This window comes from Gorilla gorilla, chromosome 16, assembly GCF_029281585.2.
Source record: "Gorilla gorilla gorilla isolate KB3781 chromosome 16, NHGRI_mGorGor1-v2.1_pri, whole genome shotgun sequence".
NCBI lineage: Eukaryota > Metazoa > Chordata > Mammalia > Primates > Hominidae > Gorilla > Gorilla gorilla.
The window spans coordinates 16,129,609-16,147,436 of NC_073240.2; the positions used below are offsets into that span (position 1 = coordinate 16,129,609).

A 17,828-nucleotide genomic window follows, 5' to 3' on the forward strand; every position below is an offset into this window, starting at 1 on the left:
ACGAAATGTATTAGCAGGACTTGATTAGTGATTGACTTGGGGAAGGAGGGGAAGATAGAGTTCAAGATGACTCCGATACTGTCTGGTGTCGGTGGCTAATGACTGAAGCTATTAATAGAGGTAGGAAATGCAGACCAAAAGCAGGCCCAGGGTGAGAGATGATAAATTTGAATTTTAACATGTTGAGTTTGGACATCCAGGATGAAATAACCACAAAACATTTAAATATACGAATCTGAAAAGGTAAGCATCATAAGCATATTAGCTATTGGTAAAATTCTGATACTTAATGAAGTCTCGCAGGGAGGCAGTACAGAGGCAAACAATGGGCTGGGGATAAAACATAGGGAAATATTATTTAAATAAAGATGAAAGAAAAGGAGCCCACAAAGGAAGCTGAAAAGGCATAGTCAAAAAAAAGGCTTGCCAAAGTGCCACCTTTGAAGCTCTGCTGTTACACTTTATAAGGAAACTTTTGGTTACCTGGGATTGCATGCATTTATAAAAGTTTCTATTATTAGGAAGACAATAACAATGATAAGGCTCTTTCTCATTGTTGTCAGTGTAATTTATCTATTTAATTATAGAATATGGTTCCAGGATGCTTAATCTGAAGTATATACTTGGGGCAAAATGAATTATATCTTAATAATAATCTGGAATTTTTCTCTCTAACTTGACATATTTTAATTCTTGCTAGATTTTCAAAACATTGTACCACAAACCACCACCAGATGGCTATGAGAATGTTACAAATATTGTGCCGCCATATAATACTTTCTCAGCCCAAGGTATGCATAGGTAAAATAAAATACATTTGCAACCCAAGTCTTTAAATGGTTCTTTTGCTATATAAAACCTGTATAGAGGACTAAAACCAAGGAAATTAGGTGAATCATTCATGCGGATTCATTGTTTCATATTCATTACTATGAAAACCTCATCCCTCAAATTTAAAAAATTATAATAAAACAGAAAAGAACACCAGACAGAGAAGAAAGAAACAAAACAAATACATTAAAAACTGACCCTGCTGAAGCAGATGCCACTCTTTGAAATAACAAGGAAACTGCTGAACACGCCTTTAATTCAGTGAGGCAGTAGGTATTTTTTGTTTGTTTTTGTTTCGTTTTGTTTTTTTGAGACGGAGTTTCGCTCTTGTCACCCAGACTGGAGTGTAGTGGCACAATCTGGGCTCACTGCAACCTCCGCCTCCCAGGTCCAAGCAATTCTCTTGCCTCAGCCTCCTGAGTAGCTGGGATCACAGGTGCACACCACCACACCCTGCTAATGTTGTATTTTTTTTAGTGGAGGCGGGGTTTCTCTATGTTGGTCAGGCTAGTCTCGAACTCCCAACCTCAGGTGATCTGCTCACTTCGGCCTCCCAAAGTGCTGGGATTACAGGCGTGAGCCACCACGTTAAAAAGGGAAACTTCCTATTTGCTCTCTAAAGGTTTGCAGAAAATGAATGGACAAAACATAAATTAATAGAAGAAAGAGGCAAAAAAAAATTCTGTAAAATGTAGGGGAAAAATCACAGGGTCTCACTCAGTTACCCAGCATGAAGTGCAGTGGTGTGATCATGGCTCCTTGCAACCTTGAATTCTCAAGCACAAGTGATTCTCTCCTCTAAGCCTATGGAGTAGCTGGGATCACAGGGGCATGCCACCATGCCCACATACATGGGTATTTGCTGGAGAGGAGATGGAGACTCTCTGTCCTGGATGTGAGACAGGTGGCTGGCATCTGGGTAAGGATGACATTCCCTCATTGCTAAAGAGTAAAAGAGGAAAGTGTCATGGATAGTGCAAGCAGGGACATGCCCTGACCTAGTGAGATCCAGAGGCTTATATTGTCCTTCATAGGGGAGTGGGAAGAAGCGAGTGTAGGCAACCCAGGGGAAATAAATGACCTAAAATAAAAGAAATAGATCATCAGAAGTGTAGATGTATTAGTCAGGGTTCTCTAGAGTGACAGAATTAAAGGACTATATACATATATATATATATGAAGGGGAGTGAGATGGTTAATAATGAGTGTCAACTTGATAGGATTGAGGGATATGAAGTATTGATCCAGGGTGTGTCTGTGAGAGTGTTGCCGAAAGAGATTAACATTTGAGTCAGTGGGCTGGGGAAGGCAGACCCACCGTTAATCTGACAGGCACAATCTAATCTGCTGCCAGCAAATATAAAGCAGGCAGAAAAATTTGAAAAGGAGAGACTGGCCTAGCCTCCCAGCCTACATCTTTCTCCCATGCTGGTTTCTTCCTGCCCTCAAACATTGGACTCCATGGCTCTCCTTTCTCATCAGTTTGCAGACAGCCCATTGTGTAACTTATGATCCTGTAAGTGAATAAACTCCCCTTTATAAATATATATATGTGTGTGTGTGTGCATATATATATGTATGTGTGTGTATGTATATATATATATATGTATATATCCTGTTAGTTCTGTCCCTCTAGATGTCATTGGCTAATACAGGAAGTTTATTAAGTATCAACTCACACAATCACCAAGTCTCACAATAGGCCATCTGCTGGATGAGGAGCAAAAAGAGCCAGCAAGAGTTCCAAAACTGAAGAACTTGGAGTCCATGTTCGACGGCAAGAAGCATCCAGCATGGGAGAAAGATGTAGGCTGGGAGGCGAGGCTCATCTCTTTTCACCTTTTTCTGCCTGCTTATAGTATGGCTGGGTTGGCAGCTGATTGGATTGTGCCCACACAGATTAAGGGTGGGTCTGCCTTTCCCAGCCCACTCACTCACATGTTAATCTTTTTTTGGCAACACCCTCACAGACACACCCAGGATGAATACTTCACATCCTCCAATCCAATCAAGTCGACACTCATTATTAACCATCACAAGCCCACCCCTTGTGAACTTGAACCCACACACATCTCCTGAGATCATACATAATCTTAAAATACAGACAATAGTAAGGTCATAATTACCCCTAACATAATAAAGTATCCTTCCTACAACTGGAAATGCACCAATCCCCAACCCAAATACTATTACAGAAAGTAAACAATACTTAAATACTGATATGAGGTCAGCAAATCTATGTCACCTGATAAAGAAAAGGGAAATGAAATGAAGATATTTTCTTAGTACAAGTGCATACATGCACAAACATATTTTTAACAAAAGAAGAAGGAAATACTCATGATAGTTCCAGTCCTCATTTCTGCAGCTGGTCAGGTGGTCATAGCTGGTATTGATAACTACTTTCTTCCACTATTCATTCTGTATTCCCTTTGCCTTCAGCAAGCACCTCAGCAGGTCGTGACCCAGAGAGGATCTGGACCATTTGTAGTCCTACCTGGATAGGGTATAGTTTCCCATTTACCTTAATCAGAGTGCATGATAATACCAAGAGACGCCCTAATGGATCTCCTATATTCCATGCATACTGTTCCTCACTTCCGTTGTGGAGTAGCGGACTGACTTCATCTTGATAGTCTGGGTCAGTCACTGCCGCCAACACTGTAACTCCATTCTTAGCTTGTTGACTTAAAGGTAGGAGGACCCCAAAGCGTCCAAGTGGCCATCTTAACTTCCAGTTTAATGGAATCGTTATTGTGTCTCCTGGTAGCAGCGTTCTTCCCTCTGGAGCTAAGATGACTAGTAAAGCAGAACATAATGTCGTGGGAACAGAAAGCAAACATTTTTCTAGTGCATCATAGTGAGTGGTTCCACTTTCACATCCACCCCCTTGAATCCTGGATCTGTGAATCCTGGATCTGTGAATCCTGGATATGGGAGAAACAATACCATACATTGGGCGCTGATTCAGAGCACACATGGTCTTCTGGAGTATGGTGCCCCGGCCCGGCAAAGTATTGTAACCTAGTTGACGTTGTAATCGCGAGCTCAAAAGGCCGTCCCACCATTCTATCAATCCAGCTGCTTCAGGAAGATGGGGAATATGGTAAGACCAGTGAATTCCGTGAGCATGAGCCCACTGCCTCACTTCTTTACCTGTAAAGTGAGTGCTTGGTCAGAGGTAATGCTGTGTGGAATACCGTGATAGTGGATAAGGCATTCCTTGAGTCCATAAATGGTAGTCTTGGCAGAAGCATTGCATGCAGGTAGGCAAACCCATATCCGGAGTAAGTGCCTGTTCCAATAAGGACAAACCTCTCTTCTTTCCATGGTGGAAGAGGTCCAATATAATCAACCTGCCACCGGGTAGCTGGTCGATCACCCCAGGGAATGATGCCATGCAAAGGGTTCACTGTTAGTCTCTGCTGCTGCTGGCAAATTGGGCACTCAGCAGTGGCCACAGACAGTTCAGCCTCGGTGAGTGGAAGTCCACATTGCTGAATCCATGCATAGCCTCCATCCCTGCCACCATGGCCACTATGTTCATGGGCTCATTGGACAATGACAGGGGTGTCTGAGGAAAGAGGCTGAGTGGTATCCACAGAACGGGTCATCTTATCCACTTGATTATCAAAATCCTCCTCTGCTGAAGTCACTTGTTGGTCAACACTCACACAGGGTACAAATATCTTCAGTTTTTGACCACTCAGAGAGGTCCATCTACATACTCTTTCTCCAAGTTTCTTTGTCACCAATTTTCCAATCATGCTTCTTCCAAGTCCCTGACCATCCAGCCAAACCATTGGCTACAGCCCATGAATCAGTATATAACCGCACATCTGGAAATTTCTCCTTCCATGCAAAGTGCACAATCAGGTGCACTGCTCAATGTTCTGCCCACTGGGAAGATTGTCCTTCACCACTGTCCTTCAGGGATGTCCTAGAATGGGGCTGTAGTGCTTCAGCTGTCCACTTTTGGGCGGTACCTGCCTATTGTGGAGAACCATCTGTGAACCAGGCCCTAGTCTTCCCTTCCTGTGTCAACTGCTCAAAGGCAAGTCCCCATGAGGTCATCAGTGCAGGCCGTGGGAGAGAAGGCAGGGTGGCAGGAGTAGAGACCGTGGGCAATTGAGCCACTTCCTCATGTAACTTACTTGTGCCCCCCAGGACCTGCTTGAGCCCAATCACTTATACACCATTTCCATTTGATGATGGAATGCTGCTGTGCATGACCCACTTTATGGCTACATGAGTCAGAAAGCACCCAGTTCACGATAGGCAGTTCAGTTCGCATGGTGACTTGTTGACTCATAGTCAAATGTTCAGTTTCCACAAAAGCCCAGTATAGGACAAGAGCTGTCTCTCAAAAGGAGAGTAGTTAACTGGAGAAGATGACCGGGCCTTGCTGCAAAATACTAGAGGCCTCCACCATGATTCACCTATGGAGGCCTGCCAAAGCCTCAAAGCAGCATTCGTATCTGCCATGGACACCTCAGGGGGACCCAGCCTCCCCTTCATTCAAGGGGTTCTGGGTCTGTAAACTGGCTCAAGGCTGGAAATTGATTGAGGGGCCATGAATCTCTGTTTTTATAATTCCAATTAGTCTTTTATCTGTTTGACCTTAAGTTTCCTCCTTACGTAAATTAAGTAGGAATGCATTAGTCTTCCTGTCAGTTTCACTTCTAGGAACACTGTGATTAGTTAGCCAATGCCAGAGCTCCACATGAGTCAGACTGTTCAGATTGCTGCTTTGTCTTTTCTGCCCATTACGGTAGCTACGCCCACCATGCCTTTGAGGGTTGAGTGCTACCACTTGGCCCCTGCCACTTCAGGATCCAATTATTCCAAATTGTATTTAACTTTTGTAACTGAGTGACTGCAGTTCTCACCATTAGATCTGACATACAGAGAAGAGCCTTTACAGGGCTCTTCAAAGATGCAGGTGCCATCCTCACACATCTATTTTGCAACGTGTTTGTCAAGGGTATTAGGTACAGAGTCACTAAACTCCTTGCCTCTCACGAGCGATGATTCATTAGTGTCAAATGAATTTGTTTTGCATAGCTCTTTAAACCTTTCATGCCAAGAACTGTCAATGTTCTCTATGCTATTAAAAGTAGAGTCCTTAACATTTTGGGATCTAATCACGTTTAGCAGCCAAATCCAGAAACCCCAAAACCAACAAAAGAACTCCAACCTTAATATTCTGTTCCTGCAGAACCATTCCTGGTACCAAAATCTGTATTAGTGAGGGTTCTCTAGAGGGACAGAACTAATAAGTTCAACATATATATATATAATATATATAATATATATAATATATATAATATATATAATATATATAATATATATAATATATATAATATATAATATATATAATATATATGTTATATATAATATATATAATATATATGTTATATATATTATATATAATATATATATTATATATATTATATATAATATATATATAATATATATATAATATATATATAAAATATATATATTATATATAATATATATATAATATATATAATATATATATATTACATATATAAAATATATATATTATATATATAATATATATTTTATATATAAAATATATATAATACATATATAATATATATAATATATAATATATATATAAAAAATATATATATATGGGTTTATTACATATTAACTTACAGGATCACAAGGTCCCACAGTAGGCTGTCTGCAGGCAGGAGGAGTGAGGAGTAAGGAGAGCCAGCTCGAGTCTCAAAACTAAAGAACTTGGAGTCCGATGTTCAAGGGTAGGAAGCATCCAGCACGGGAGAGAGATGTAGGCTGGGAGGCTGGGCCAGACTCACTTTTTCACTTTTTTCTGCCTGCTTTATATTCACTGGCAGCTGATTAAATGGTGCCCATAGATTAAGTAGGGGGTCTGCCTTCCCCAGACTACTGACTCAAATATTAATCTCCTTTGGCAACACCCTCACAGACACACCCAGGAGCAATGCTTACATCCTTCAATGTAATCAAGTTGATAATCAGTATTAACTATCACAGGATTACAGACCTGAGCCATCACACACAGTGTTATTGTATATTTCATACAATTTCCTGATTTTCCTATTTTATCTGTGACTTAATAAAGTTTTTCAGCTATGACCCCAAACTGGTAATACTTGAAAGCACATTCAAATGTATTTTGCAACAATTCGTAACTGGCAAAATGTTGAGCCTTGTGGAAAGAGTCACCTTACTTTCCCGTCAGCTGTCAATTCCCCATCATTACCATCACTTCTGGGAGCACATTTTCCAAAACTCCTTTTCTCTCTGTGGTTTCTTTAGAGTTGCTCCATGAGGTTACAATAAGTTACAACTAATTACTGTCATGAGATTGGGAAGTCAGAGTGGTGGATTCATGTACACTGACACCTGAAGTAAAACACATGCAGTTAGGTGTGGACTGGAGAATCACCTGGAGATGTGCTGCAGGCAGCTGAGAGCATCAGCACCCCCAGCCCTGGGCTTCCCAGACAGGACTGAGGATCATCACACGGTGTTCAGCACATACCACCAGGGGCAGGTGCACCCTGGCTTCTGAAGTAGCACCTGAGAATCCCCTGTGTCTAGTACCTGCTTCATGAATAACACTCCACAGGCTTCGGAAAGACTGTGGTTTAGACTCTAATTTATTCTACTTGAATAATTTCTCCTTGAAATACTGAGAATAGCTTCTCTTTTTCTGTACAAATTCCGGTTATCGCATAACACAGACTCCTCAGCTGGACTTATCTCTCTTCTTTATTCAGTCAGGACAGGCATTGTCATGTCTTTTCTGCTGGGGATGAGGGCGAAAGAGGCTTAGGGTTCAGAGGAACCTCCCTGGCCTCCTCTAGGAAAATCTCCCAATGACTTTCCAAACCTGACTGAGTTTGAGAACTTCCCTCAGCAGATAGAGGCACCAGAAGGAACATTGGGGCAGCCCAGCCTCACACATCTGCTTCCTTGGGGTTTATGTTATGACTTGTAACGCTGTGGGAGGGGTACTGTCACTCTGTTGACAGTAATAAGTTGCAAAATCTTCAGGCTGCAGGCTGCTGATGGTGAGAGTGTAATCTGTCCCAGATCCACTGTCACTGAACCGAGAGGGAATCCCACTTTGCAGACTGGATGCAGCATAGATCAGGAGCTTAGGAGTTTTCCCTGGTTTCTGCTGATACCAATTTAAATTATTGCTAATGCCCTGACTCGCCTGGCAAGTGATGGTGACTCTGTCTCCTACAGATGCAGACAGGGAGGATGGAGACTGGGTCATCTGGATGTCACATCTGGCACCTGAAGTTGGAAACATAAAAACAAATATTCTTGCAATTAATCATGTAATCAGAGGACTTCCCTGAAGTTCCAGACAGTACTGAGCACACTGACCGAGTATAATCCTAGCGTTCTCCTTCCTTACCTGTCAGCCAGAGCACCAGGAGCCCCAGGAGCTGAGTGGGGGCCCTCACATCCGTGCTGTGTCCTGACTGGGGCTGACTCCTGCACCTGGTGTGACCAGCCTATAAAAAGTCTTCAGGGCAGGGGCCTGTGCTCTAGGAACAGGCAAATCAGCAGGGGATGGGGTAGGCTGAGCACAGCTGCAGGGCTGGCTTATCTCAGTAACTCAGCACAGGGGCGCAGTATCCCCAGAGTCCCAGGTCAGACCAGGGCAGCACAGATTTACCTTGAAAGAATACATTTCTCATTGGTGGCCATACGGATACAGAACATATTTTTGGAGTGAATTTTCAAAGTTTTAAATCAACCTAAGACTAGATTAAATAATATATTTATACTTGTATTAGGAGTGTATAGGAAAGCATCATTTTTGGCAGAAAATTTACAATAAAGTTGTAGAATGTGGGGCTGTCAGAAATTTCAGTCAGTTTCAAAGGAATTTGATGAGTGTAAAAGTATTTAGTGCTATGATAACAATGTCTCTGTCAGTGTGAAATTGCTTCTTTTTTGAAATGAATATAAAAAGAATTTATCAGAAGCATCTTTAATAAATTCAATAGAATTTACTAACAAACTTAAGACATTGTTCCTAGGAGTAAAAGGAAAAACAATTCTCTGAAGATGCACAAAGATGATAACTGTGTCGCGCATAGATCTGCCATTATCCAGAGCTATGGGTCTCTTTAAGACCCAGGGGCTAAATGGGCTGCACCTTATTCTTGGTGTGATGATCCCCATATTATATCCCCTTTCCTGCCTTTGGTATAATTTCTTATGGTTCTCCAGCATGGAGAGCTGACTAGTAATACCAGGTCTCATTATTTCAACTAAAATCTCTGTTTCACTCGCGGACTATAGGAGCCTGGATTAAAATCAACTTGAAGCCCTCTATCAATCTAGGCTCAAATAGTCAATTGTTTCAAAGTAGGATGACAAAGGCCACATCCCCTGAGTAATGCTCTCAGCTGCGCTCCCCACCAGCCTGTTCCTGGGGTCTCAGGAGCATCTGCCCTAGAGTCTGGCTTTCTGGAGAGCAGGTGAGGGGGGAAAAGCCAGGTCAGTGAACCTCTCTCCTTAGCCAGGTCAGCTGCTGCCCAATGCATGTTCTTGCCATGCACCAGGGCATCATCCTGACCCAGATGCCAGCCACCCTGTCTCACATCCATTTAGAGAGAATCTCCATCTTCTACCAAGACACTGCCCATGTAGATGAAAAAGTATTTTGCCTCCAAACATATCTTAAGCACTGATTTGAACCTCAATACTTCACACAGATGCCTTTGCCCAGGGTGTGTCGGCCTGGCTCAACAACAGGGGAAGTGGAGCCAATTACATCAGTGTCAGTGGACTGAGAAATACTCCAGGGAGTAGTTCTCATGCACGACTACCAGTGGCCAGACCAAGGTAGTGCAGCCTGTGCACAAACCTGCTGCTTTTCCAGAGGACTGGATTTCTGGGAAATGGCTACTGAAAAGGCTGCCAGGATCCATATATCCAGATTCAGAGAGATACATCTCTGGATTCAAATGCGCTTTTTCTTTGTGCATAATTTTAGCAGTCATTGTTACTACGCCTTGGGGATTCTAGTCATTATACTTCAGCTGACTCTCTATGGCCCTTTCTCCCCTTCACTGCTCTATCTGAACCTGGGGAAGCAGCTCAGGCTGCAAATGAGGCAGACCTCACGGCCTGGAATTAGCGTCTCCTAGGACGGCTGTCAATCAATGATGACAAGGGAGGTGTACACATCCCCCAGCTCCCTCACCTCTCAGGTGGAATAACAGAGGCATTTTTCCTGTGTTTCTATGTGGGCTTGAGCTCTCGTCATCCTCAGAGGTGGCTCCTTCTGAGGCACCTTTCACTTTCCCTTTCCCTCCTCCCCTCCCTTGCTCACTTGCTTGTTTCCCGCACTTTGTAAATATACTGCCTGCATGCAGTATATTTGGCATGCTTCTCACTGAGGGGACCCAACCTAATGCTTTGGAAAAATCCTCATTCTTGGAGGGCATCGTTGGTTTGAATTATTGCCACTTCTCATGTTTTAATGCCTAGGGAAATTCCAAAAATTTAGGAAATCTTTAAATTCCCTTTGCCAATCTTTCTTAGATTTGATTTTAGCAGAGATTCATTTTCTCTAGGTCACAAAATCACAGAAGCCTTCCACAAATGGCTACACAACATAGAGTCCACATATAGCAGAGACTCAGAATCTCCCAGGATTTGACATCCACACATCAGACAGTCCTAGAGTCTCAGGTTTTTTCTAGGTCGATTGCCTCATAATCTGCCTTGTGATATTTTTATTCTACCTTAGGGGAAGACCATTGTGTGGATGATGAGGGTTGTTTGTGGAATGAATACTACACCCACTAAAGACATCATTGTCCTAATATCTGGAATCTATGATCATTACTTATGAATATGTCAAAAATAACTTGGCAGACATGGTTGAGAATTTTGGGGTCAGGAGAGTATCCTGAATTATCTGGGTGAGACCATCATAATCACAAGGGTCCACGGACAGGGAAACTGGAGTGATGGAAGAAGGGGCCATGCTGCTAGGAATGTGGGAACATCAGAAAGATGGAATGCTCGATATTGGATTCTCTCTCTTGAAGCCTAGAATGAATAGAGCCCTATTACTCCTTGACTTTACTTCATTGAGACTTCTGACCTCCAGAAATGTAAGATAATACACTTGTGTTATGTGGAGCAGTAAGGTTGTGGTAATTTGTTACAGCAGCAACAGGAAACCAATGCAAGGGGAAGGGGTGTGTTTTACTTCCCTAGTGTATCACTGTCCTCTGTTCTCCCAAATAGTTCTGTGTTGTTGTGTTTGCTGTCAATTTCAACAAGAGACAGAAAACATTTTTCTATGAGGAGAGCTAGGACCACAATTCTTCTTGTGTAGAAAGTGTCTTGAGTAATTCTCTGGGTTAGGTCTTGTACAATCTTGGTATCTGAGAGCCTGGAGGTCATCCCTCACAGCACATAAGAGGAAGGGGATGCGGGTTTGCTGTTTTAACATTTGTAGGGCAAATTAGATGTACAAGACCCATTCTTTTTATTATTATTATTATTGTTCTTTAAGTTCTAGGGTACATGTGCTCAAGGTGCAGGTTTGTTACATATGTATACATGTGTCATGTTGGTGTGCTGCACCCATTAACTCGTCATTTACATTAGGTGTACCTCCTAATGCTATCCCTGCCTCCTCCCCCCACCCCACGACAGGCCCTGGTGTGTGATGTTCCCCTTCCTGTGTCCATGTGTTCTCATTGTTCAATTCCCACCTGTGAGTGAGAACATGCAGTGATTGGTTTTTTTGTCCTTGCGATAGTTTGCTGAGAATGATGGTTTCCAGCTTCATCCATGTCCCTACAAAGGACATGAACTCATCCTTTTTTATGGCTGCAAGCGAGGACTGAGTCAGAGAGATGGGGATGGCAGAGGAGACAAAATGTGGTCAGGGCCGTGTAAGATGTGACCCTGCTGCCATATCTGAAAGAAAGGCTGTTGGTGTTTGTAAAGGCTTTGGGCAAATTGTGCTTTGTAGACAAAACTGTAGAAGGGTCTGGCTTTAAGCTTAGTGTCAGCGTGATGAGGACTAGACGTCGCAGTGAGCTTGTGTTAAGAAATCCACCCTGCACTTCTGGCTTTGTCTCTTTTCTGGTTTTATAGGTGGTGGGTTCCTCTATGGAATGAACGTGGCTCTGTGGAAGGAACATAGTTAAGGTCAGACAGACCTAGATTCCAAGTTCAGCTTCAACAACTGCTGACCAAGTGACTTTTATGTAAATCAGCCATGTGCTGTCATGAACAGTTTCCTCATGTGTGAAATGGGGCACTGAGGATGTGAAGGGGTGTCCTGAGGGTTCCGCCAGCTGATGCACCATGAAGTGTACATACATGTATAGACAGACACACACACATACATGAGAAGAGTATCTAGTGCCCCTTTTGTGCATTCTTGAGTAACTCAGAATGTTATGTGAGATATTGACAGTCATATGTCATTTTCGACTAAAATTATCAATATTTATCTTATAACTAACAGATGCTTCTCTGTACACTGTAGGTTTCATGTACATTTCTTCAACCACAAAATTTTTCACCAATCTATTTATGTCTAGTATCAGAAAGTTAAGCAAGGAGATTGCAAACCAACACAACACCTTTAGTCTGGATTTTCCCGGAGCCCCATTTGTGTTAGTGTCCTCGGGCTACTGTAACAAGTTCTCAAAAATGTGGTAGCTTCAAACAACAGGAATGGAATCTCTCATAGTTCAGAAGTCCAGATCAGTTTCACTGGGCTAAGATCTTGGAGTCATCAGTTCTGGCTCCTTCTGAAGCTCTAGGGAGCAGTCTGATTTAGCTCTTCCAGCTTCTGGTGGCTTCTCTCTCCCGGGATGTGGACACATCACTGCAATCTCTGTCTCTGTGTTCACATTGCCTTCTCCACTTCAGTCTATGCTAAATGTCTCTCTACCTCTTGTTTTTTTTTTAGGACACTTGAATTTGCATTTAAGTCCCAGTTGATTAATCTAAGAATATCTCCCTGTTTCAAGCTCCTTAATTTACACCTGCAAAAGCTGTTTTCCCAAATGAGATACATGCATAGTCTTCCTGGAATGAAACCTCACTATTTGGGGATGATACTCAGTACTACACCATTACATAACCAGGTCTCAGTGTTAGTCCTGTACATACATCACAATCTCTCTGTCTTTCTCTCTCTCTCTCTCTCCACACACCCTGGCTTCCTCCTTTTCTCAATGTCATAAATCTCTTCAATTCCTTAAGTGTATCCAGTGATATCTATAAACAAATAAGTATCTGAGAAAAGTCTCAATCAGTTTGGAAATTTATTTGGTCAAAGTTAAAGAAATATCAGTGAAACAGCCTCAGGAGGTCTTGAGAATGTGTGTCAAAGGTCGTCGGGCTACAAGTTGGTTTTACACGTTTTAGGGAGACATAAGATATCAATCAATACGTGTAAGCTGTACATTGCTTTGATATGGAAAGGCAGGACAGCCCGAAGGAGGGGGGATGTTGGGGACTTCCAGGTCATAGGTGGATTCAGAGACTTCATAGGTGGTGGAAAGCGTTTATCTAATGACCTGTAATCAACACAAGGGAGTTTCTGGGTTTAGAAAAAGGGTTTTGGAGCCAAGGTTGCATCATGCAGATGAAGCCTCCAGGTAGCAGGCTTCAGAGAGAATAGATTGTAATTGTTTCTTAGTAGACTTAAAAGGTGCCAAACTCTTAGTTAAATCTGTCTGGGTCAGGAAAGAGACTTAAAAAGGAATCTCTACAGAATGTAGATTTTTCCAACAAGAATCAGCTTTGCAGAGGCATTTTTAAATACATTAAATAACAATATCTTGGGGAAAATACTTTGATTTCTCTTAGGACGTGGTATCTGTCACATTGGTATCTTATTGCTATAAGGAGTTTTCTTTGCCAGTCTCAAGGTCTCTGTCTTCATATTAAAAGCTGGTCAGTTGTGCCTGAATTTCAAAGGGAAGAGGGTAAGTTAAGGCATATCCAATCATCCGTTCCGATCATGGACTGCATTGTATTTCAGGTTGATTTTGGTGTGTCCTTGGCTGAGAGGAGGAGTTCACTCAGTTGGTTAGGGAACTTAGAGTTTCATTTTTGGTTTACACACCTATGTCCAGGTAAGAGGGCCCCACAGAGGAGGGCTTGCTCAGAACCTGGCTTGCAGGGCTGCTTACAGACCTTCTATGTCTCCTGTTGTCATGCACAAGGAAGGACACAGCCAATGACAAACCTCGGCCATCCGGGGAGAAGCTGTGTCTGCAGAGGACGGTCATGAGCTGTGAGTCTACAGACCTGTGATTGTCTTCAGGGGCCTGTGGTCCTCGGCTTTCATAGGAGTTGTGGGGGCACTGGCTCAAATAGCATCCACCAGGATTCTAATCAGAATATCTCATTCACAGAAGGCAGTGGGTGATATGACAGCACAGAGGGACTCTGTGGGGCCAGCTGCATGGAGCACTCTGGGAGACTCACTGGCACCCGTGCTAGACAGAGCTTCATTCAACTTCTGGAGCACACGGATTTAGATCTCTTTACATCATTTTGAAAGACCATTTATCATTCTGAAGGAAACCACTGTAATTAACTAAGGTAACATCTTTAATAGGTAGAAAGAAAAAAGTGATTATTTTATTGCCAAGAGGATTACAAGAAAAGAAACAAACAAAAATAGCATGAAGGAAACAGCAACACTAGACTGAGGGCTTTGGGTAAGAGGTTGAGACTTAGTAGTGAATGCCCTGGGCCATCTTCTGTCAAAAGGGAGGGACAATCAGCAAAGGGAAATATGCAGTAGAGGCAAAATCTTGGTTAGTAAAAGAATCCTAAGAGAAAACAAGAAGTCTCCTTCCTGAGCATCATATTGGTGTCGGGAAGATGCACATAATCCCCCCATTGCATGTCTTACACTTTTCAGCAATTAGGGCTCAGCATGAATTTAGAAGACACCATTCACTTCACAGCAGATGGGGACACAGTCAAGACAGCGGTGAGAGGCAAGGCTGGGCTTTCATTCTCAGAGCACAGAGCAGGTTCCTCACTACTCCGCACCCTGGTGTCTCCTCCCAGATGTTCCAGATGTTCCACCTCATTCTTGCCTTAGGGACTCCAAGTTGTTAATGGGACAGTAGCCCTCTTCCTTTCCCAGGGTTTCTAAGAATTTGGCTCTCTTTTGTGCATTGTGGGGTTTGTTTGCCATCTAGAGGCAGGTTTTTGGCATAGCAACTTATAGGCTTTTTCTACTTGTGATAGCGAAAATAAATACATAAATAAATTCATCATAAATAATAAATTGACTTAATGCATTGAATCTGTTTTAAAAAAAAAGTCAGATTGAGAGCTTAAAAGGAGCCTGATGAGGTTGAAAAGACAAAATTACCTTTAGTAAAGAGCAGTTAGAGCCATAGATGATTCTTTAATCAAGGACATTTTAAGAGTAATTATCAAACGGTAAATAAAACTTGAAATAAGCTGATAAAATGTAATTTTATATGCAAAAAAAATTTCCAAGAACCATACAAATACATTTTGAGATTAAAACAAAAAATGTGGGTTTATCATCAGATCCGCTAAATGGAAGATTTCTCAAATGTGTGCTTTGAGCAAAAATAGCACTTATCCCTATTTGAAAGTTCAAGATTTTTGAGCTTTAGAAGAAAACAGCTTTCCCTTCACTCTGTTCCACTCACGCTTCTAAGGATGGCCATGGGGCAAAAAGCCGTGACCTCGGGGAGCAAAAAGCCACGGCGGCGGGGGGGCAAAAAGCCGCGGCGGCGTCGGGGGGCAAAAAGCCGCGGCGGCAAAAAGCCACGGCGCGGGGAGGAAAAAGCCGCGGCGGCGGGGGTGCAAAAAGCCGCGGAGGCAAAAAGCCGCGGCGGGCAGAAAGGCGCATCAGCGGGGCGCAAAAAGCCATGGCGGCGGGGGGCAAAAAGCCGCGGTTGCGGGGGGGGGGTGGGCAAAAAGCCGCGGCAGGCAAAAAGTCGCGGAGGCAAAAAGTCACGGCGGCAGGGGGCAAAAAGCCGCCGTGGGCAGAAAGGCGCGTCGGCGGGGGGCAAAAAGCCACAGCAGGTAGAAAGCCGCGGCAGCACAAAACCGGGGCGGTGGGGGTGCAAAAAGCCCCGGCGGGCAAAAAGTCGCGGAGGACAAAAAGCCGCGGCGGCAAAAAGCCACCGCGGCGTGAGGGGCAAAAAGCCGGGTCAGGCAAAAAGCCGCAGAGGCAAAAAGCCACGGCGGCAGGGGCAAAAAGCCGCGGCGGGCAGAAACCCGAGGCGGCGGGGCGGCAAAAAACCGCGGTGAGGAAAAAGCCGCGGCAGGGAAAAGGCTGCGGCGGCGGGGGGGCAAAAACCCGAGGCGGGTATAAATCCGCGGCGGCGGGGCGGGGGGGCCAAAAATTCGCGGCCGCCAAAAAGCCACGTCGGCCGGTTGGCAAAAATCCTGGGCGGGCAAAAAGACGCGGCGTCAAAAAGCCACGGCAGGCAAAAAGCCGCGGTGGCGGGGGTGCAAAAAGCCGTGGTAGCGGGGGGCAAAAAGCCATGGCGGGGAAAAAGTTGCAGCAGCGGGGGGCAAAAAGCCACGGCGGGTAGAAAGCCGCGGCGGGCAAAAAGTCAGGGAGGGCAAAAGGCCGCGGCCTCGGGGGGCGGCAAAAAGCCGCGGCGGCGGGGGAAAAAGCCGCGGCGGGCAAAAAGCCACCGTGGCGTGGGGGGCAAAAAGCCGGGTCAGGCAAAAAGCCGCGGAGGCAAAAAGCCACGGCGGCAGGGGGCAAAAAGCCGCGGCGGGCATAAACCCAAGGCGGCCGGGGGGGCAAAAAACTGCGGTGGGGAAAAAGCCACGGCGGCGGGGGGCAAAACGCCATGGCGGGCATAAACCCGAGGCGGCGGGGGGGGGGGGGGGGCAAAAAACCGCGGTGGGGAAAAAGCCGCGGCGGCGGGGGGAAAAATCCTCCAAGGCGGGGGTAAAAATCCGCAGCGGTGGCAAAAAGCCGCGGCGGCGGGGGCAAAAAGCAGCGGGAGTGCGGGCCAAAAAGCACAAAAAGCCGCGGTGGTGGGGAGAAAAAGCCACGGCAGCAAAAAGCCTCAGCGGCAGGGACAAAAAAACCGCGGACACACGGGCTAAACGCCACGGCGTCGGGGGAAAAAGCCACGGCGGCAGTAGCAAAAAGCTCCGGCGGCAAAAACCCGCGGCGGTGGGGGAAAAAGCCACGGCGGCAAGGGCAAAAGGCCGCAAAAAGTAGTGGCGGCGGGGGCAAAAAGCCTCGGCGGCTGGGGCAGAAAACCGTGGCGGTGTGGGCGAAAACCCGCGACCGGGGGAAAAGGCAGCGGGGAGCAAAAAGCCGCGGCTGCGGGGACAAAAAATGGGTGGCAGGGAGCAAAAAGCCGCATCGGCAAAACCCGCAAAAAGCAGCGGCGACAGGTGCAAAAAGCCACGGCGGCAGGGGTAAAAATCCGCGGTGGCGAGGGAAAAAAGCCGCGGCGGAGGAGTCAAAAAGCCTCGGCGGCCGGGAGCAAAAAGCAGCGGCAGCGGGGACAAAAAGGAGCGGCGGTAGGCGCAAAAAGCAGCGGCGACGGGGACAAAAAGCCGCGGCGGCGGGTTCAAAACGCCTCGTCGGCAAAACCCGCGGCGGCGGGGTCAAAAAGCCGTGGTGGTGGGGCAAAAAGCTGCAAAAAGCAGCGGCGACGGGGGCAAAAAGCCGCGGTGGCGGGGAGCAAAAAGCCGCGGCGGTGGGGGTAAAAAGCCGCGTTGGCAAAAACTGCGCCGGCGGGTCGCAAAAAGCCGCGAGACGGCGGGGACAAAAAGCCGTGGCGTCGGGGTCCAAAAGCCGCAGCGGCGGGGGCCAAAAGCAGCGGGCAAAAAAACACAAAAAGCCGCGGCGGCGGCGGGGGAAAAAAGCCGCAAAAAGCCTCGTCGGCGTGGTGGAGAGGGGGCGGGCAAAAAGCCGCGCCGCCAAAAAGCCGCGG

At 45.3% G+C, this 17,828-nt stretch overlaps 1 gene segment (V, D, J or C); it reads right to left on the bottom strand.

Moving 5' to 3' along the window:
* Positions 1-3,678: 3,678 nt before the first annotated feature.
* LOC134757351 (immunoglobulin kappa variable 1-39-like) lies at positions 3,679-11,292 on the bottom strand. The segment is given in 4 exon segments: positions 3,679-3,758; positions 7,870-8,151; positions 8,276-8,361; positions 11,096-11,292. Coding segments are annotated over 4 exon segments (645 nt in total).
* Between the last annotated feature and the right edge of the window lie 6,536 nt (positions 11,293-17,828).